Here is a 22,305-nt window from a genome sequence, read left to right on the forward strand (position 1 = left end):
TCTGTTAATCCCATCATTATTTAAGTGATTTACGTCACTGCAGTAAAAGAATATGCAATTCTTCCAGAAAAGCATACCGTTTTTGCACTACTAAGCGAGTGTGCAAAGGGCTGCTTATAAAAACTGTATACGAGAATTCAGTGGATAGGAAGACATATTTAGTTCTATCAAAGCCGCATAAAACAATATGTCAGACAATCAAGTACAATCACATATGTTTTAGTAGTAGGACAAGCGGTGGTCAAGTTACTGTGCTCAACTTTTCTCCCCAAAAGACTGAGCCAGACACATCGACAAACAATCTGCAAGCACCACTCAGAGTAAGAATGTTACAATACAGAGAATAAGCAGAACTGAAGAATGTGTACCATGGTTGTAACATATCATCCATACTTGGCACACAAGAAAATAATTGCTTTAGACTTACGATTGACACAAAACTGTTTCACGAAACCACAATTTAATGCACACCACAATAATGGAATGCATGAAGAAGAGAGACCAGACATCCATCCTCGCAAGAAGCATGTTTCTACACCACAATAAACAAGGATTGGCAAAGCCAGTACATGTGGCATGGACAAGCTCATGCAGTGGTCATTTATTTTTATAAACATATTTTTATTGCAAATATGTGCTACAAAAAGAGACAGGATAAAAGAAAATATGCCATCACTTTCATGGTTGCGTTAAAAAAAATGTAATTCTAAAAAACATTCACGGATGAAGCTTTTTTACTAATGGTTTTTTAACCCCTTCACAGCGGCGGATATTCCGCCGCAGTGCTAAGGGGGCGGCCGCAGTGCTAAGGGGGCGAGGCGGCCGCACGGTGCTCCTGTGCTCGTGACGGAACCGCTCCGTCACGAGCCTCGGGAGAGCTGTGCTTATGACGGAACGGTTCCGTCACGGCGCCGCCTGCCTAATAGAACGCTCAGCGCAGGCGCGGAATTCACGCCGCGCAGGCGCGGCGAGCGGGCCGTGACGGAACCGTTCCGTCACAAGCACATCTCACCCGAGGCTTGTGACGGAGCGGTTCCGTTACAAGCATACCAGGGGTTAAAACGACAATTCTTGTTGTTGCTCTATTCATTTCATCATTATTTGTGCAGGAAAGTAATACTTAATAACATAAACTTAAAAAATTAGTGCAGGCAAAATAAGTATGCAACCGTTATAATTAGAAGAAAAGCACAGGGCTCTTCAGTGAGCCGCACACTCTTTAATCTCTATGTGCCCACACTGGCGGAGATCGTTCGTGCAGATGGCTTAGCATTTGCGTTGTACGCAGATGATACACCAATTATAATGGCCCTTACACCTGAGGTAGTCGAACGTCTACCCAACTTAATCATTGTCTAAAAGAGGTCACATAATGGATGTCTGCAAGTAGCCTGAAACTTAATGCTGAAAAGACGGAAGTACTTTTGGTCGGGAATAATCCCTCAAGGTGGGCAGACTTGTCATGGCCAGAACATCTAGAAGAGAGTCCTAGGCTATCCCAGGTTGTAAAAATGTTAGCCTGGGCTTCTGGATCGATGACAAACTTACTATGTAGAATTAGGCCCAAAAAGTGGTGGATCCTGTTTCAATATTCTGAGAACACTTATAAAATTCCTACACATGCTGCCACTATTTACTAAGAGAGTGGCTGTGTAGGGATTATTCAGCTCACGGCTAGATTATGGAAACTCCCTTTATATAGGAAGTCTGTCAGACCCGGCATTTTTGACCGGTTTATTCCCAAACTTTTTGCCTTCTGCCTCCTATTTTTCTGAACCTGTTTTTGTTGGCTATACGATTCTGGGCACTGTACCACTGCTGACCAGTGCTAAAGTGCATATGCTCTCTGTATAAATTGTGACAATGATTGGTTATCCATGATAGGCATATTGGATTTACTGGTAAGTCCCTATTAAAGTGCATGGTGTGTGCCAGTGCCTGTAAATCAAATTCTACTAGTGGACTTGCAGCACTGGTTGTGCCACCCACGAGTAGCCCTGTAATGTGTACCACTGTAGTGTCTGTGAGCACAGTTGTAAACTGCAAAGTTGTGCTGGCAAGCGCATCCACTTGCCAGACCCAAACCTTCCCTTTCCTTACATGTATAGCACCCCTAAGATAGGCCCACGGTTACCCCCATGGGCAGGGTGAAGTGTGTGTGAAAGGTAGGACATGTACTGGTGTGTGTGACATGTCCTGATAGTGAAATACTGTGTATTTCGTTTTTCACTGTTGAAAGGCTATCTGTCTCATAGGCTTATTCATTTTATTTATTTATTCATTTGAAAAGTTTTATATAGCGCTGGCTACACCCGGAGGTATCAGTGCACTTTACATGGGGAGGTACAATTGCATTCAAAACATAGTTACATAGTTACAACAGTTCCAGGAATGTAGATACAGGAGTTATAAAGGGATGGCTCAGGTATGGGAAAGGAAGGCCAGCAGGGGAGATTTGGGGAAGAGAGGGAGGGAATAGAAGAGGAAGATAAAGAGAGATGGAGGACAGCGGAGAGGGCGGAGGTAGGAGGACATCACGGGGCGACCAGAGAAGAAACAGTGTCAGATGATCGGATGGGTAGGTGACGGCCAAGGGGGTGACCAGAGCCAGCTCCTCAATAGCTGCGTAGGGCAACTCCACCGGTCATCAGCTTAAGGTTGCTCGGTCGCCGAAGTACCTCAGAGGGTAAAAGTATCAGCCTAGAGGAGATCATCAAACGGTTTCAAGGAGAGCGCCTTTCACAGTGTAAGGTGCTGGGTCCCCAGAGACAATGGGAACTATCCCAGACCTCCGCTAAGTGAGGAAACCCTTAACACTGTGGACTCTCTCAGAAGGGTATCTGAGACTCCAGAACAGGAATGCTAGGATCCCTCCCCAACAAGGGGAGAAGGAGTGCTTTGGCAAGGGGTACATTCAAGTAGGCCAATTAAGGCCTTTTTCCGTTATGTGTGAGACCCATGGGTCATCTGAGACTCCGAGGCAATACTGCTGGAACCTTCCTCAACAAGGGGAGAGGGAGTGCTTTGGCAAGGGGCACAATCATGGAGGACGATAAGGGACAGTTGGGCGGAGGGGGAGGACCTGTACAGCAGACAGGGGGGGAGTGCTTTACATAAGGTTCCACAGAAATAACAAAATTGCATCAGTTACACGATTACATCAGATACTAGAAGAACATTTCAAGAGAATAGAATACAAGATAAATAGATCTTAGAAGGGTAAGGGGGTACAGATAAATATCTGCGACACATTAAAGAGCGAGAAGGGGAGAGAAATGGAGCGGATAGGGGATTGAGAAGGGAGAGGAAGAGGGGGTAGACTGTATGAAGAGACGAAGGGAAAGTCTGCCCAATGAACGACTGGGTAGGAGTCGGTCGAGGAGGGAATCCACAGCCAGTCTCCCCTTAGCTCACAGGATAGCTCCATACGGCATTGGTCAGATGTCTAGGTCTCTAGGTTACATCACATACATGTTACATTGGTTGCTCAACACATTTAACCAGCATATGAGACAGGATTAATGGGTTCCTGGGAGTTCCAGGGAGAGGATAGATGTCCGGGCTAGATTGATTGTCCGGTTCGTGGCGGGGAGGAAGAGTCACGTAAAGGTGGTGAAGGGAGATTAGGGGGTTGATTTGTAGGTGGGAGTCCGGCGAGTTTTTTGATGTAACATAGATAAGGGACGGGCGGTCGCCATCTTGGGGACAGGCCCCAGGTTTTGGTGAAGAGATGGGGTATGCTAAGCCTCCTGTTTCTGAGGCCAGCGCGTTCAGGCTAGATTGGTTGTCCGGTTCGGGGAGATGTGGAGTTTTGTTTAGGGTTGAGGTGTTGGCGAGAGTTTATGGGATTGGTCCGTAGGTGGGAGACAGGTTATCTGCATCTTAGGGTCAGGCAGGAGGTGGCGTGCCTTATGTCTCCCGTTCCTGGGATTTCGCGTCTGATTAAGCTTCTTTGCCCCTTTCCGTGTTCCAGTGAGTGTACCCTTTCATTGTTCATTTCTCGGGTACAAAGTGTGAGCCCACCTTCCTGGGTTCAGAGACCTGTCTTGTGTTGAGGCTCTTCTCAAAATATAAGTGGAGCCAAAAGAAATTACAGAAAGAAAAAAATGTTTCTTTCTTGAGTCCCCTCACTCACCGGAGTTTCCTCACGGTGACATGCTTCATCATTGGGGCCATCCCAATTCTCTACAAAAAGGGGCGTGCTGCGACTTGCGAATTACGTAGGAGCACTTAGTTGTGAAGGACTATGTGTAGTGCAAAAAAAAAAGGTGAGGTGGAGTGGTGAATGTGAATTAAAAATACCGTGCTAGTGGGCCTCAATAGTTTATTCTGCTCCTAGGTTGGTATGCTTAAAAATGGGGTTTATACTGAAATCCGACCAACTATGAAGGTAGGGTCAGTATATGGTTAACATGTTTCACGCCATCCCTGGCGTTTCTTCAGGACCATACAGGGTCCAGCCCTGTATTTCCACTCCTAAAAACCTAAAATGAAGGTTAAGTATTCAATAAGTGATACAAGATTAATGCACTTGCGACCGCTGCCCAAATTAGAAACATGCGTGGTTCAGAATACATACGCTGTTGCTTACTGACGTATGTTTAACTCGTTGATGAACCTGTAAAGAAATTGACAGAGTTTAAGGCACCTTGCCCTTTCTTTAAGAGATCGGGTACATAAAAGTCCTTCATGCCGCACAATAAAGAAATATATAATGGTGCAGATTGCCCCATATTGGTGCGTGCAGGCTCTCAAGTCTGGTGCTTAATCACTAAAATACACACAGAGTGATTGTGGCGTGAAATTATATACGTAAATACCACACGAATTACTGTGACACAGACAAACACTACAAATAACACAAATATAGACATAGAAAAAGAATCTCGATATTTACATTTGCAGGTGCCTACTAGCACTTCATGGTCTCAGATGGTGGCGGTGTCGCTTCTATGGAAGCATTGCTAAAAGATCGGGATTAGCGAAAAAATATGGTTTAGTTATAAAAGAAAAATACTGTTTTTAACGAGTGAGCAGACTACTAAAGTCTGGATCTCTCACCCTCAACGAAATGGTAGACTTACTTCCTGATCAGCCACACCGCGAGTTATTACCTAGCTGCTTCCCCGTCGGACCGCATCTCAAAGTGCGATCGGCGGGGGGATGTTAAAGTTTCCTTCATTTCCGGGTTTGTCGGAAGGGAAACGCTAGACCGGTAATCCAGGCGGCCATTTTGGGAGGATGTCATTCTTAATGTTAATAAAGTTTTGGGATTGTCGGAGGGCGAACATCCAAACATAGATATTGTTTGATGATGAGACTGAAGGACCATCAATTTTGGGCAGGCAATGAAAATTCTAATTGGATCAACGGGCATTTGTTCTTTCGTTAGTGACTACCAAATAGTCACTTGATTCTCGATGTGGTTTCTAAAACAGAATATTTTCATACAGTAAAGTGGGGGGACCTTTGGGTTTAGAAAAATTAGGAGAAGTGAGAGAAGAGAAAATATTTCTTCACTCGTAATTTAATGGAAACCAATGTTTTTTGGAGACAAATGTTTTGTTCAGCCAAAAAATTAATAAAAAAATAAAAATAAAAAATAAAAATAAAATTGAATATAAAAATGAAAATTGACTCGTGGAGCTGGTGTCATCTAATGAACCCTTAGGTCCTAGTAAAGTGTAGACAGGTACACCCAGACCACGGGTATTACTATAGCCAAAAATGTTGGGTAGGGGTGGTAATTCTCAACAGGACCCGTTGCCTTATCAGAGTACAGTCCTAGTGGTTGAATGCACCCCAGGGTATATCATCGTTTAGCCCAAGTGTATCAGTTCTGAGCTTGAAAACCCAACGTTGTTCACGTTCATGAAGAGTCCTCTCCAGATTCTCTTTATTTTTTATGCATTCTAAAACCACCCATTTCAGATCATTTGGTGTGTGGTTTCTTTCGATGAAGTGGTTGGTCATGCGTGTTGTGGCTCTTTTGCAGCGGATATTGCTTCTGTGCCCCACAATGCGAGTACTGACCTTTCTTGAGGTCATGCCCACATAATGTAAGTTACAGGTGCAGGTGATGAGATACACTACTCCACTTGTATTGCAGTTTGAGTAATGCCTCAGTTGCCATGTAGTGTTATTGTTGAAAGTTATTGACTTTGTAACTGATGTTAAATGGCAGACGCTGCAGTTGTTGCATGGGTAATGGCCTTTTGGTAGTGGCTGCAACCTGTTGGTGGTCCCCGTAGGTTTCGGGCGAGTATGCACCAAGTAGTTTTTTAGATTCATTCCTCTGCGGGTACTCACAGGAGTTGGTTTCTGTGGGGGTTGGGCTTTTATTCTTCGCCCAGTTTCAGCTTCAGTAACCTTCGCCCAATTCCAGCTTCAGAGTCTTCCACTTTTCTTGCTTCCCATTGGGGGCTTTAGTTGTTCAGTGTCTTGTGATCTGCGTTTCCAACTCCTTATGGGTCCAAGTGTGACTGTCCGGGAACCGCTACAGTGGAGTCCACCGGCTACCCGATCCTCTCCGGAGGGGAGGCAGCTTATCTCCATTGGGGTTGCACTGTACCATTTTTACCTGTGTAATTTGCAATAGGGATAAGATAGAAAATGAAGTTTAGGCTCTCTGAACTCAGAATTTCTTAACGCACCACTTGGTAAAGGTGGTTTTTGAATTCTGTGTTTGAAAATGCCACTTTTAGAAAGTGTGCATTTTCTTACTTTAGAATTATGTGCCTCTGACTGTTTGTGTATTTATTGTCTGGTTTTTGATTGATGTGCATTCACTCTAGACAGTCACTGGGGGGTGGGGTGGTTGAGGTGTGCCCTGACTTGCCTGGGTGACTCATCGCAGGGCGGAATAGAGCTGGTCTGCATTTAGAGTGGTGGGATGAGTTTTGCTTGTACCTGATTAGGGTGTGTCTCCTTTTTCTCAATGCTGTAACTGTCCCCTGTGGTCATGCTGCACAAGGGAGGACAGGACTGGTTTGAACTGGGTTCAGAGACCCTTGCCACAAAGAGAACAAGTACATTTTTGGGTATAAGAATTACACCTAAAACCTCAGGACTTTGGATTACTTCAAGGAACAAGAGGACCCTACCAAGAAGAAGAGTGGAAGAACTGTGTGAGGAGCATTGCCTTTTGTGCATGAGGGGTGGGTTGACCTTCAGTTTCTTCTTCTGTCTGTGGTGGAGGAAAAGGACTGACTCTTTTTTCCCTGCTGTGGTTTCCTGCTTGTGAAGTATCTCCAAGGGCTTGTGTGAGCTCCTGTTGGAAATCTCAGGGACATAAAAGATTTCAGGAAAGATGGTAGCTGGAGCTAAAAGTAGCCTGCCTTAAAGGAGGGCTTAAAACTTTGTGAGGATCACTACCCCTGACATGTGTGGGGTGGGCCGGCCTGCAGTTACTGCTCCTATCTGGAGTAGGAAAAGGACTGGGGGAGCGATGTTTCTGCTCCTGGGCTGTGTCTGGTGCATAACCCTTGAAGGAAGTGATGGATTCCCTGAAGGGAGCACATTCTTGGAGTTGCCTGCCTCCGAGCATCGTAATTGGCCATTCCTTCCTGGTGAGTTAACAAAAGCACAAGTAGAGCTCTTCGCCCGGCTGATTAAAGTCCATGCCAGAGCATTGGCTCAACTTGCAATGAGTGCGGGCTGCTCACCGCAGTGCAGCACCACGAAATCCCCCGTCAACGCAGCCCCCCTCCCTTGTGGCAAGAAACCAAGCTGTGTGCCTCCTGAGGACGGGAAGAGCCCTGCGGTCATCCGACAGTGGGCAGGGCTGGCAAGGAAGGCCACTCCCATCCACTGCATCCGAAGAGGAGGAGAGTTGCCGAAGCAACCAGAGTCCAGTCTGTGATGCTGTGCAGAGTGCAGAAAAGCTCTACTGTCGCCTGGTAGTGGGTGGGGCCGGCAAAGAAGGCTGCACTCACCTGCCATGGTAGTGGAGGAAAGGTACGGCATCTCCCGCTCAGCCCCGTGTTTGCGGAGAGGGCTGAGCTTCACAGCATATGTGGCAGCCGCACCACGCGTTCGCGGGCGGCTGCATGCGATTCAGTTTAAGTATGCGGAGGACCAAGGAGGTCTCTAAGCCAACAGCGGCATAATTGTTTTTGCCTTGTTTGGGCCCATTCTCCTGTGGCACAGTTTGGTGGCATTCTTGTTGTAGTCTGCACCAGTTAAATTTGGCAGTTGCACTGTGGTTCTGTGGCCAGCTGCCCCTGCCATTTCCCAGGTGGAGGGGACTGAGTGAGTTCTCCCCGCTGTTGGGGAGGGGGAGGGCATGTACCCTCCTCCCTACGTTCCATGCACATTCCGGGGGACACAACACAGAGAAGGGATTTCACCACGGAGGATTCGGCCGGGAGTGGATTTCAGGGAAACCACTCTGAATACCATATTAGGTGCGCCAAAGCACTGGGGCCTGGAAGTTGATGATGACCTGTGGGGAGTTAGGTTTGATAATGAGTTATGGTGAAGTCTGGTGATTTGTGTTTCCCTCCCTACTCCAACTGCTGCATGTGCATGCCAAAGTCTTATGAGGGAAGTTATGGTTACATTTGTAACAAGGATGTGTTCAAGTACAGTACAAAGTGATGTTTGACTTTGGTAAGTTATGAGTATTGACTGCAGTGTACTACTGGTATTGCTATGACAAAGGCCTAATTGGTCAAGTTATTTATGACCTATATATTTAAATGCATTTTTATGACAAGCGCCTAGTGGTACCATGATTAATGTGATGTGTTCTAATGTGTTTTATGTGTAATACAAAGGATATTTTTATATAACCTTATGTGGAGTCTCTTTAGTGGTGTGCCGAGTGTGTCGCTGTTGTGTGTGTGTGTGTTGTGCAAACTCTATACACATTGCCTCTGGGATAAGCCTGACTTCTCTGCCAAGCTACCTAGGGAGTGAGCAGGGGTTAGCTTGGGTGTGTTACTCCCTTACCCTGACTAGAGTCGTGGGTTCTGCCTGGCGTAGGTGCATACCCTAGCCAACCAGACACCCCATTTCTACCAGAGTCCATAATATGTTATCAAAAGACTTCAAGAAGTACAGCCATGATCCTTTATAAAATCCCTAAACAACAATCAGCCAGTCTAGCCTACGCATCTCTGCACTGGCTGTCGGTACAGAAAATAATTCAATGTAGGGCCCACTGCATCACCCATTGGTTCATAAAGGGGAAAGGACCACCTATCATCCAAATCTCCGCCTACGTTACAAGGAGGCCTCTTCAGTCCGGGAAGCAAGGGCTTTTGATGGTACTGAAGGTCAGCAGAGCTAGAAGTGGCGGTTGTTCCTTTGCATTCCTTGCCTCGAAACTGAGTAACGTTCTCCCGGCCGACCTCAGATTTCAACAGTCAAAAACTAGCTTTAGAAAACTCCTCAAAACTCATATTTCCTATAGCCCAGCACTAACCTAAAGTTCATTAAGGTATTCCGGCTGGTGTTTCTACTATTAGTGCTGGAAGGCCTGGACTGGGTAGCCACACACTTTACAAAAACATTAGAATAGAATAATGCATTTTAATTATTAAAAACATTCCAAAATCGTCATCTATATGAGGCCTGCGCATTCACCTGCATAGGTAGCCAAAGTTCAAACTTTTTCAATGTAATTATTTTTTTTAAGACTTAGTGTACTCCGCCAATGGCAGCAGTCCACCCTCACCTCACTCTATGCATGGCTCCATGAACTGTATCACGTAGCAGTTTACAAGAAAATCACTTATAAACTAAATCATCAGTCAGACACCTTTGAAAACACATGGGACCCTTTCATGGCAAGTGCTGAAATGTCAATCTACTGACCCACCCTGCCTACCGGGGAGATAGATGGGGGGTACCATTCTGAGAAAAGGGCTTTGTGGCACCATAGACCGAAAGGAGGCTGGTCCACTCCTTGGTGATGTTAACAACGCTGCAGACACGTATGCTCCCACCTTTCCCTTTGCCCGCTTCACCTATGCCACCACCCTCGTGCCCCCACCCAATTACCCCAGGAGTGCCTCTTTGGATCCCCCAGAGTGCCTGATTATTGAAGTGAAGACCCTTTCCGCAAGGTGGACTCAGCCTTCACATATCATCAGATGACCAGTCCTAGGTATTCGCTATTCTATGCAGTTGTACCTTGCTGTCCCTGCTCCTAAAGTGAACTCTTGAGCGGCATCCTACTGATTTTTTGTGGTATCTGTCTGTATCTTTTCCAACGTATGTTCCTCGATGGCTTTTTGATTCTCTCTTGCACCATATTGTTTAAACTTACAATATATAAATGTTACAAAAAACGTACTGTTTTATTTACTTTAATAAAACCCATTCGAAAAAGACCGGCCACCCACCCATGCTTGTGAAGGCTCACACCTGCGTGCATCGTTAGCGATCTACGAATGTTTTTTATAAAACTTTATTACAAAACCATTTCCAGATGGCTGACTATTCATGCACGTGCATGCATTTTTATATTGTTTCTGTGATAACATTTTACAGAAACCATGAAAAAAACAATCATTGGCAAAGCAAAAAAAGGTCAGTGTTTTCTTTTTGTTTGGTTCTGGTCAGCACTACATGATGGTCAATGCTATTGCTTACTGTCACAGGGCAATCTTAGAGCAGAGCGTACATAAAGATTGGAAGCCTTTGATTCATAGTCACAAAGTTGTCAACTATAGACTTAATTCGACTAGGTGAAAAAAAGAAAAAAAAAATTAAATGGTTACAGAAAATGCTACATTGTTTCACTATACAGTGACGTCACTCTGACGGCACCGGCATAAGTGTTGTGGATAACAATGTACAAATATGAACTTATAAAAGTTCTACATAACAGATAGCACTGGTGTACTCTATAGAACTACATTACTGTTTAGAATAAAAAGTATAAATATATGAAATATTGACAATTCTTTCACAAATCTTCACACCTCCTTTTGCACTGCTTACTTATCCTCCATTCTCAATATCAATTGGGCACCCTCCCCCTCGTCATTCACCACACCCAGTGGAGTCTGTGAGGTTAGATTGTTGTATCATTCATAATCAACTCGCTGACACAGTTTTACCCTTTCAGCCCTTGCCCCTCACCCAAAATGGTACCCCAGCCTACCCTCTACTGCTGACATAACCTCTTCCCGAAGCAACTTCTTGACATAAATGCCCTACACTGAAAACCATGCGTCCATACACTTTCTCCTGGCACCACTCCCTGCCCTGCTTTGTTTTCCAGTCATGTCGCCTCCCCATGGAATGACTATCTATCTGCTTCTACTCATCCCTTTCTTTATTAAAGGCATATTCAGCTCTCTTCTGTCCAACCCTAGAGCAGCCCCTGCCAACAAATAACACACTTGAAAGCAATAAACCATCCATGCTTGAGATCACCGAGTATGCCAAGATATCTCATTTCCAACCTGGATTTACACATCACTCCATGTGGGCAGCCAGTAACTTAAAATACCCGCCATCTGACAGTGAGTGAGCGAGAAAATGAGTGTTCCTGCCCGCTTCTTTGAAGTATCGTGGGAAGTTTTCCTACAAGTAAAGTTTCAGAGTATTTGCTGTAAACGTTTCCCAGTCTTTCCTACTTTTGTCTTACTTTCCGCCCTTCTTTCTTTCATTAATTTGTTCCGTTCTTCGATCTTTCTTTTTTTCTTTGTTCAGTCTTTCCTTCTAACGTTCCTTCTTTCCGTCATATTTTTCATTTATTGTTTTCATCATTCTTTCCTAAATTGTATTATTTTTTCTGTTCTTTCTTTCATGCACATTATATTTCTTCTTTCCATCTTTCTTTCATTCTATCCATTCTTCTTTCATGCCATCTTTTTCTTTCATCTTTCTTCATATCTTTTCTTTCCATTTTTCCTTCTCTCTACCCCTTCTTCTTTCAGTATATTGTCTTTTTTCGTATCTTCCTCCTGTCCTTCTTCCCCCTTATCACTATTATTATTTATTTTTGCTTCGTTTTTTCCTTTTTTCTTTCTATTTCTCTCTTCTATCTTTCCTTTTACCATCCTTTTTAATTCATCACTCCAGTCTCTCATTCTTCTGTCTATATTTTGTTTGCCCGTTACATTATTTCATTCAATGTTCCTGCTTTCCTTCTTGGCCTCCTTCAATTATTCTTATTTCTTTGTTCCTTTCTTTGCGATGCCATTTTTCCATTCATCTTTCTATTATGTCCTTCTGCTTTCATTAAATCTTTCTCCTTTTTGGTCATTCTTTCCTTCTGCCGATTATTCTTTAGTTCATTTCTGTATCCTACTTCCTTTCTTTGTATCATTGCATTCTTATTTCTTCCTTTTTCACATTCCCTTACTCATTTCCTCTCATAATTTTTTTGTATTTGCCATTGCTGTCATATTTTTTCTTTGCCTCGGTCATTTGTTTGACATCGTTGGCAACCCTTAGCCGCCTAGCCCATATCTGAGTTACAGTATCTTCTTTTCGGTAATATTTATTAGCTACTGCTTCTGCCTTGTGACCTGCGAGTTACAGAGCAAAGTTAAATAGTGCCATAAATAACCATTTATTCTGGGGTAATGGGTGCTTCACTACACCCTACCATCACTCAAAATAGTCAAGAAACACTCAGAATACAATACCTTCCCCATGCCAATCTCATCTACTGCTCTCCTTATTCAGTGTCCACACCATGCATAGCAACTCACCTCATGTCGCTCCCAATGTTCTCCTAGTGTTACCAAGCATCTTCACACACAGCTGCTCCACATAACCAAACATCAGCTCATCCATAGTCTCTACTGCTTTGCCCTTCCTTTCCTTTTACCCAACATAACTTTAAAATGCCTTCCTAATTCATAACTCTGCCTACTAAACCCACAATCTTGATTTTGATCACCTATCTACCAATCAGTACCTTTCAAATAGCCCGCCCACTACCAGATCACTATTGGTGCAAGATGCCGAACTGAATGTCATTTTGTCTTACAGCAACACGCACCTCTTCCTTCAAAGTCCCTGCTGTAGGACCCAAAATGCCACACTCATACTCTGTAACCAAGCACTGCACCCTCGTAGCTCACCATATTTCCCTGACCACCACCCTCGCCCTGAGACCACCCGCCGACCCCATCGATCCCGACTCTGCCGCTACCAACATTAAACAGTGGATCAACGACTGTGCCAACACCCTCGCCCCCCCAAGATCTCCATAACCAACCACACCAGCAAGAAAGCCGCCTGGTTTACCGAAGACCTCCGGACCTCCAAGCACACCTGTCGAAAGCTAGAGAAGAAATGGCTCCGCGACCGTTCACCAGACAGCCTCACATCCCACAAGAATGCCACTCGCAGACACCACGAACTCATCAGGACCGCCAAAAGGACCGCCTTCAAGGACCACCTAGACAACAACGCACACAACACCAAAGAGCTCTTCAGCATCGTGAAAGAACTCTCCAACCCCAGCTCCAACACCAACGACATTCCACCATCACAAGACCTGTGCGAATCCCTGGCCACCTACTTTCACCGCAAGATCACCGACATCCACAACAGCTTCAACTGCGACACCCCCGCACCCACCACCAAGACCACCATCCCCGCGACCTCCAGCCGCACCAGTCGCCTGACCGCCTGGTCCAACGTCAGCGACGAAGACACCATCAAAACCATGAACTCCATCCACTCCGTATCCCCATCCGACCCGTGCCCTCACCACGTTTTCAACATTGCCAGCTCCACCATCGCACCCCACCTCCGGAAAACAATCAACATCTCCTTCGAGACAGCATCCTTCCCGGAAAGCTGTAAACACGCCGAGATCCACGCCCTTCTGAAAAAACCCAAGGCGGACCCCAAAGACCTCAAGAACTTCCGGCCCATCTCCCTGCTTCTGTTCCCTGCAAAAGTGACAGAGAAGATTGTCAACAAACAGATAACCCGCTAACTCGAAGACAACAACATCCTGGACCCCTCCCAAACCGGCTTCCGCAGCAACCACAGCACCAAGACAGCCCTCATCGCCGCCACCGACGACATCAGGATCCTGATGGACAAAGGAGAAACAGCCGCCCTCATTCTCCTGGACCTGTCAGCTGCCTTCGACACGGTCTGCCACCGCACCCAATCAGCACGCCTCCATGACGCCGGAACTCAAGAGAAGGCCATGGCCTGGACCACATCCTTCCTCTCGGGCAGAACCCAGAGCGTCCGCCTCCCACCCTTCCGCTCAAAAACCACCGAGATCCTCTGCGGCGTCCCTCAAGGATCCTCCCTCAGCGCGACACTGTTCAATCTCGCCCACGTCGCACGACAACACAACCTCAACATCATCTCCTATGCCGACGACACCCAGCTGATCATATCCCTCACCGAAGACCCCCTCACCGCCAAAGCCAAACTTCACAGAGGAATGAAGGCCGTCGCCGACTGGATGAAAGACAGCAGACTGAAGCTGAATTTAGACAAGACGGAGGTCCTCATCCTCGGACCCACCCCATCAGCCTGAAATGACTCCTGGTGGCCCACATCGCTAGGCACAGCCCCGGAACCCACCGACCACGCACGCAACCTGGGTTTCATCCTCGACTCCACCCTCTCCATGACCAAGCAAGTCAACGCCGTCTCCGCGTCCTGCTTCAACACCCTCCGGATGCTCCACAGGATCTTCAAATGGATCCTTCCCGACATGAGAAAAACCGTCACCCAGGCCCTCATCACCGGCAGACTCGGCTACAGGAACACCCTCTACTCAGGACCAACAACCAAGCTCCTGAGACGACTACAGCGAATCCAGAAAGCCTCGGCACGACTGATCCTGGACGTCCCCCGACGCAGCCACATCACACCCCACCTGAGAAGCCTACACTGGCTCCCCGTCAACAAGAGAATCACCTTCAAACTCCTCACCCACGCACACAAAGCACTACACAACACCGGACCAACATACCTCAACAACCGACTCAGCTTCCACACCCCCACCCGTAACCTCCGCTCTGCGGCCCTCGCCACAGTTCCTCGTATCCGGAAAACCACTGCCAGCGGCAGATCCTTCTCCTACCTTGCCACCAGGACCTGGAACGCTCTCCCTACCAGCCTACGACAGACCCAGGACCTGCTGGCCTTTAGAAGACTTCTCAAGACCTGGCTCTTCGATCAGTAGCAGTCCACCCCCTCCCCCCCCCCCCCGCCCCCACCGCCTTGGGACCCTCACGGGTATGTAGCGCGCTTTACAAATGCATTGATTGATTGATTGATTAAATTCTAGAGCAGATGGAACAAAAGTTGAAAAAATATATGTCAAAGACTTCCCAGAGATCAGATAATTGTTCACATCAGGAACACACTCGACACACAAACTTCCACACACATAATTTATTGTGTAGCCGAGTGGCCCAAGCAACTCTACCTAGGCTTGGAGAAAGGTTAGTCTCACCTGGTTTTACTGCCGAAGATCAACACCAACAATATTGTGATACAAGAATATCGAGGACAGAGTGTTGAGGGAAGTACATTGAAAGGTAAGCACTTATAGAAAAGTATAGATTTACTATTCCTAACTACACATCTCCATACTTTGAAGATTTACGTACCACGTAGTTATATATATGTGGACTCCGGTATAGAAAATCTGGAGCTATCTGTCAATACTTTTTTCAATATTTTCTCCTCGCTGTTCTGTCTCACTGATGTTATGGATCGATATTCAGGATGCACACCATCCCACCTCATACATTCAAGCACTGCCTTTGGTAAAAATCAAAACACACATACTTTAGAAACTCACACTCTTGTGTTAGTCAATAGGTACATATCACCTCACCAGTAAAAGTACTAACAACATGGAGACATGGGATCAGCAGAAAGTCACCTAATCGACTCACCACTGGAGCTCGCTAGGACCACCTGCCACGCAGGTAACTCAAACCTCAACACTACTAACACAAGCAACCGTAGGATGCAAAACGAACAAGCATTTACAATGCAACGGTTTCGCCTTTGGAAAAGTTTGAGTTATTGGCATTGTAAATGACAACATTTGTATTTATGTGTTGGTTTTGAAAACAGATAAATAATTGCCATTGTCATTTACATTGCAAATAGCTTTAACATTTCCAAAGGCGAAACCGTTGCATTGTAAATGCTTGTTTTTTGTTGCGGGCAGTTGGAGAATCAAAGGGGAGCGGAAATTAAGACCCCCACTCAGCCGCATTTACATGGAAACAAAAAGAAGGGAGTTACTCGAAAACTTACAAAACAAAAAAAAATCCAACCCCAAAATGTTTGACAGTAATTTCACCTCTGCTTGTCAGCAGCAATTTGCCGCCGCAAGCTTCCCGGAGGATTGGTACAGGAAAAACAGAGAAAACCAAAAGAGAGAAGGAAAGGAGGTGAAATTACACGGTGCGTGGAACTGAAGAGAAAAGAGGAACACAAAAGAGAAGGGTGAGGGAGGGAGACCAAGAAGAAATTTGAGGTGGTAAGAAGGCGAGGACGAAATAAAAGACGACAAAGTCTTTGAAGGAGGAGGAGGAATGAAAGGGAATGAATTGCTAGAAGAAAGGACCAACAGGAGGAGAGAAGAAAAATTCAAGAGATGTAAAAGAATGAACCGAAATGGAAGCGAGAGCTAGAAGAGAAGGAATTAAAGCGGAGTAGAGGGGACCGGAGGAATTAAAGGGGAGGGGAGGATTGCGTGTGCACTGTGTTCCCGGGCCTCACAGCAAGGTTTTTGAGAAAGCACGAGGAACTTTTAAGTGCAAACATCACATCAGTAGTTTGGAATGCACTGAGCAATTCCGTTTGGAGATGGTAATTACAAACGCGACAGCCAAGTGTTTTAGCCACAGATGTAATGAAAGGGGAAAGGATGTACGCGTGGTATAGCGGCTAGAGGGCGACTTTGGAACCTTGCAACCTGGGTTGAAATCTCGGCTGCAACGATTGACTAATACATGTGTGATTCTTGACAATTTACTACATTTCTTTGAGACAAAGACTGTAAATATGCATACGGTTACATCATTCTATATATGTCATATGTTATTCAATTCTACTTTCAGAGGTGTAACGCCCCTTGATGTGCATGATCTAGTATTGTAACCAACCCCCCACCCACCACATTACACCACGCACGCCGCTGCTCCCAAGGATAGGTTCATGCTGCATTTTACCAATACACAGTGTGGATTTCAAGGGCGTGGCCAGGCACAATACGGTGTGACGTAGACACACAAGTCACACCTGTGGCTATTCACAGGCCGCCGGTCGTTCTCCTTCCGGGAATTGATTCACACAAATATACTCCAGCAAAAAAGCTGGAGTAAAGGACATTCATTCCTTGTTGAAAATAATAAAGTTTGAAATGTTCAGCACATGTAAACAATTAAACGCAACGTGTGCTGAGCAAGATGTATGCCTGAAAGTATAGGATTTGTGTAAACTGCCATACGTACTTCTGTTGCTGTTTGAGTATTGAACATCACAGTCCCAAGGGGGTTATCGGATCGCGCTATTCTATTCAAGTTTGTGTATTGGCAACATGTGCTAATCTAGTCAACTCATGTAAAGAAGTGAACGGCTGACATCTGTACATATTTCTTGTGAATACTCCGAACTGCCAGGCGTCTGGGAGCTTAGAAACAGATTTAGCGCAGCATTAAGCGCTAGATTAAAATAAATCCACGGAACACAGGAGAAAAATGCAAACAAGTTAGTGCAGGTGAAATGGACGGGCCACTCGGCCCACATTACTCAGTGTCATGGCCACACAGAGACCAATTACTGCAGCCCTTAAACAGCGTCAGCAAGGAGAGAAAACAAGTTTTTTGGGAGTGTACTTAGCTGTGAGTGTGCTGTGCGTCAAGGTACAGAGGTCTGTGTGAGCTTTTCATACCTGCGATGGCGCCCTGCCTCGCCCCGCCATGCTTCTTCTTTTTTCCCCCCGGGCTGCGGGGGCGGGCACTTCCGGCCGGCCGCGCTGGAATTGGCCGGCCGGCCAACCACTTCCGGGTCGCTGCGGGCAGCGCAGCGGCCCTTCTCCTTAGGTAGGCAGGCGGGGGCTGATTTTTACGGGCAAATGTCGGGTGGGCACCGGCTCTAGATAACATCAATCGGGGCGGGAGTGGACACAGACGGCGGGAGGGGGCGGGAGTGGACACGGACGGCGGGAGGGGGCGGGAGAGGACACGGACGGCGGGAGGGGGCGGGAGAGGACACGGACGGTGGGAAACGCGCACAGGACAGCGAGGGGGGGCGGAAATGGACAGCGCATCAGTGAAAGGGGAGGGAACGGGAGAAAACGTAACTCCGCCCTGGGAAAAAATCTCGGGAACGCCCCCGAATCTGGTCCGGCCTTGACGGACAGATCTCTGTTCCAATGGCTAGCCTCCATTTATGGAGCTAGCCAATGGGACAGGGGGGCGTATTCCATTCTCCTTACTGGAAATCAAGAGATTTCTCTGGAGGCGGAGCTAAGAGCTCCGCCCTCCAGCGAAACCTAAAAATGCCAAGTGTGCCTACTTCAGAACTAACAACTGCAACGAACACCAGAATAGAGCGCACCAAGACACCGAGCAGTTGGTGAATGCTAAGTTATACAGACCGTACCCATAACATAATGTAAAATAGAAATTATGTGAGTGTGATAGAAGACTATGCACAATTTTGTCTCATATATTATATTGTTATGTTATATTATATTATATTATGCTATGTTATGTTGTGTTATATTAGATTAGATTCTGCCTCATAGTCATAGCCTTGAATTGCAATGAGGTCCACTCAGTCATTCATCCTTCAGAGGTTGATAAAATATTACCTTTGAGTTGAGTAATCTTAAACACCTCCTATCAAAGTCAAGATATTCCTTGGTGTGAAAGTATGCCTTAGAAATATACATTATTCTATGTACAGTTGGTGCAGCATTTCGCCTCTCTGAGGTCGAAATAGGACCATTCAATGTGGTGGTCATAATTAGATGTATTATTTAAGTGACTTTTCATTTCAGTTTATGGGTTTGACAGTTTATTATTATTAGTCATAAAAATACTACTAATATTATTATTATTAATAAGTCTCACAGAAAGACAATCATAGACCAGCAGTAAACTTACTTCAAAGCTTAAGGAGCGGTTCTTTACCTTACGGATTTAAAAAATAAGTAGAATTGTTTTTATTAAAATGTGTTCTTGTATAAAAATAAATAAAATACTTGGAAATAAAAAAAAAATTTAAACGAAAACTCCATTTGTTTAGGACAGAACTATGTATGCAGCTCACTGACCTAACATATATCGATGAAAACTTAGTAGGGGCGTTGAGTCCTTTACCATGGCGCTTTTCCGCCCTAACACTTGACATAAATGGCTCGTTTACAGGACCAGCCCTGCACCGTTTACGCTTGTTCTGTTTTGAAGCTTCTGCCGCGCGCGGACTTCGCAAGCTGTCATCTGCATTCACATCATTCCTTGGGTGTCCTTGCTAAACAGTTGCAGACATATCGCTCACCTGTCACAGCGAGACAAAATGTAGGTTGTGGCTGATTACATAAATGCATGCACTGCTCGCTATAATAATATTGTCCCTTAGCATCTAAAGCGTCACAGAAAACATGTCAAGATTTCTTTTTCACAAAATTGCGTTGAGTTGTTTAAGAAAATTCAGCAGGGAACGCTGGCAGTGGTTGCTGTGTTTTGAATAAGAGTTCATACATATGGTCTTTACTGAAAGACATATATCAATATGGGATGTGATTCCAATTACCTAGTTTACCAGCTGTTGCATAATTGCCAGGACCTGACTATTTCCAGGCTGTTTACCCTTGAGATGCAAAATGGTGCCTTGACATAGACTGACAACAGTGTGACGTCGGCGTGCACGTACAAGACTGGACGCCGAGCATGCCCAGTAGTGATGCTACATCCTCCCCTTCCACTGAGCTTGATCCCTGGAGAGTCGCAATGACCTTTGCACTCGCAAACGTCAATTAAGACCGTTGGCACCGGATTTTTTTAAAAATGTCCCTCGCTCCAGCATCACCCGCTCTCTGAAAGGGGCAGGGCTGGAATGGAAGCAGCATGCAGATGTTGCCGGAGATGAGTTTAGGACCCAAGTGATGCTCGGGCTGCGCGCGTGCCTAGCACGCGCTCCCCCCTGCCCGAGCTGCACCGGCGAAGGGGAGACTGGCGGGCGCGTGCGGGCGGCAGGGGGAGAGCAGCAGAGAGCCACCAACAGAGCATGGCCAGCGCAGGGAGTGCTCTTCCGCCGGGCTCGCGGTGCACATGTGGTGTGAGCAGGACCTGCGCCCGGCGCTGCGTCTGCGGACACTGACTGAGCTGCCTGGCTAATGAAGGCCACTTGGATCCGGATCCTTAAAAGAGCCAAGGGAGGACGGCTGAAGCAGTCCGACATCTGCGTAAAGCACCTTTTTATTTCATTCGCTGGGCGGCGGGGGGTTGCTATGACGAAGGATAATGGCTTGTTTGCAATGGATGCAATAGCATCTCATCCTTGTATTGGCAAGCGTAGAAGATATATATAAAAGCTTTATTTATATAGTCAATGTAGGGAGGAGGCAAGGTTACCGCACGCGCGCGCAGTCTGTGTATTTCCTCAGCATGTCTGTCCCAGAATGGGGGTGTCGGCTTTATGAATGATTCTGTGGAAATAGGAGTTTTATTTTAGGGTGGGGGCGGTGTGTGATGACGAGGCGGCGTCTTTGAACTCAGTACAGGTGAGCAGCATTAGCATACAGCGGACAGCAGGCGCTGCTGCATTCCCCTGGTGCTGTGTTCCAGCTCCCAGTCATGCCTCGTAGTCTGATACTTACTGGTGTGATGCCCGAGATAGCCTTTGCTCTCCTCTGTGCAGTGCAGCTGTTACCGAGTCTGTTATTAAGGAAAAAAACGTGAGGCCCACGAGAACAAATGCACGTTGTCACGTGAAAGATAAATAGGTAGAGCACCCTTGCACTTTATGAAAATAGAGACCTTCTAAAGCACAAATTACACATGTGCGTGGCCACCCATGCAATCCCAGTAATATGTCATTAATGTTTCATAATTAGCTTGTTGACTTTGCTGTTTATTTTAGTTTTATGTCAGGAAGGATGTTTTGTAAAAAAGTGAATAATTAATGGATGGTTTGACCATGGACTAAAAGAAAAAGCCTTTCCGATCCTCAGCTGCACCCTCCATCAAGATAGAAGCAGGGTTGTGAGCAGTCCTTTCAGCTTAAATGTGTGTTCTTCTGCAAAATGTGAATACATGCCTCTTCTGACTGTACCTGGATCTGTAGATGAAGCCAAAATGGCTGCAGGGGGAAGTGCAGATGATCAAAGGGAATAGTTATTGTTAAAATAAAAAAAAAAGGTTAAAAATGCAAAGTGGGGAATGCTGAGTAAGAGTTTGGCACCGGATGAAGTTGTATTTTACTTATCCCCTCTGCTGTTTCTTTGTAGGGTTCAGCGGACTCCTACACTAGTCGCCCGTCCGATTCAGATGTGTCTCTGGAGGAAGACAGGGAAGCAGTGCGGAGAGAAGCAGAGAGACAGGCCCAGACACAGCTGGAAAAAGCAAAGGTAAATGAATCCTCGTCCTGCTGCTAGTTTTTGATGCACATCCTTGTCTTCCACTACAGTGTGTCTTTTTCGAATAATTGAAAAAAATGGATGGAACAGAATGGAGATGCTTAGCCTAGATCCACTGGGGCTGCAGCCGGGCCCGGTGTTCATTGTAATTACTGACATCCGCATTTACTTTAATTGTGTGTGAATGTATCTATTGAGGAAACGCTGAAAATGAGGCAAGGCTCAGTTCCTCATGGACCTGCCCTGGAATAGAATATTTTCATATCTGAAAACATCTTTCCAAGTAGTATCTAGATGTTCAATCTCTGACATACAGACAGGGACCAGGCTATTTTATCTGTTCACCTGTACTTGTAGTATGTGACATCCTTGTCTTCTTTCGTTTTCTGCTTTGGTTAAAGTGATGTTGTTGTTGCTGACACGATTAGGAGTCTGTAGTGTTGCAAACATTGCTGAGGTCGTATGTTACATTTTAGTTCATTGGTTACTGAGCTATCACTGATTGGTTGATCATTTATTGTCTCGCCGTTCGTTATATGCATCTTACAGGTGAAAGATTATCTTAGTGTGCACAACTCTTCAAACTGTTAATCCAGGTTTTGTTTTATTCTCATAATTACCACATTTTCCATCAGCTTATTTTGCTGAGGGAGTTACTCCTGTTTATGACATCACGAATGTGATGAAGCGTAGAAAGCTGCTTAGAAAGTAAGGTTAAGAAAGGCGTTGAGGCTGGAGGGTCCCGTAAT

The 22,305-nt window shown here is 45.8% G+C and overlaps 1 protein-coding gene across 2 annotated transcripts in view; it reads left to right on the forward strand.

Annotated features, from left to right (window-relative positions):
• The window catches only part of CACNB2 (calcium voltage-gated channel auxiliary subunit beta 2), a 1,223,908-nt gene that overhangs the window by 888,347 nt on the left and 313,256 nt on the right, over window positions 1-22,305 (forward strand). For both annotated transcript variants that reach the window (XM_078663742.1, XM_078663743.1), the window contains one exon: window positions 21,428-21,547. In XM_078663742.1, the coding sequence (XP_078519868.1) occupies window positions 21,428-21,547 (120 nt within the window). The remainder of the gene's footprint in view (window positions 1-21,427; window positions 21,548-22,305) is intronic.

This window comes from Lissotriton helveticus, chromosome 10, assembly GCF_964261635.1.
Source record: "Lissotriton helveticus chromosome 10, aLisHel1.1, whole genome shotgun sequence".
NCBI classification, from domain to species: Eukaryota; Metazoa; Chordata; class Amphibia; order Caudata; family Salamandridae; genus Lissotriton; species Lissotriton helveticus.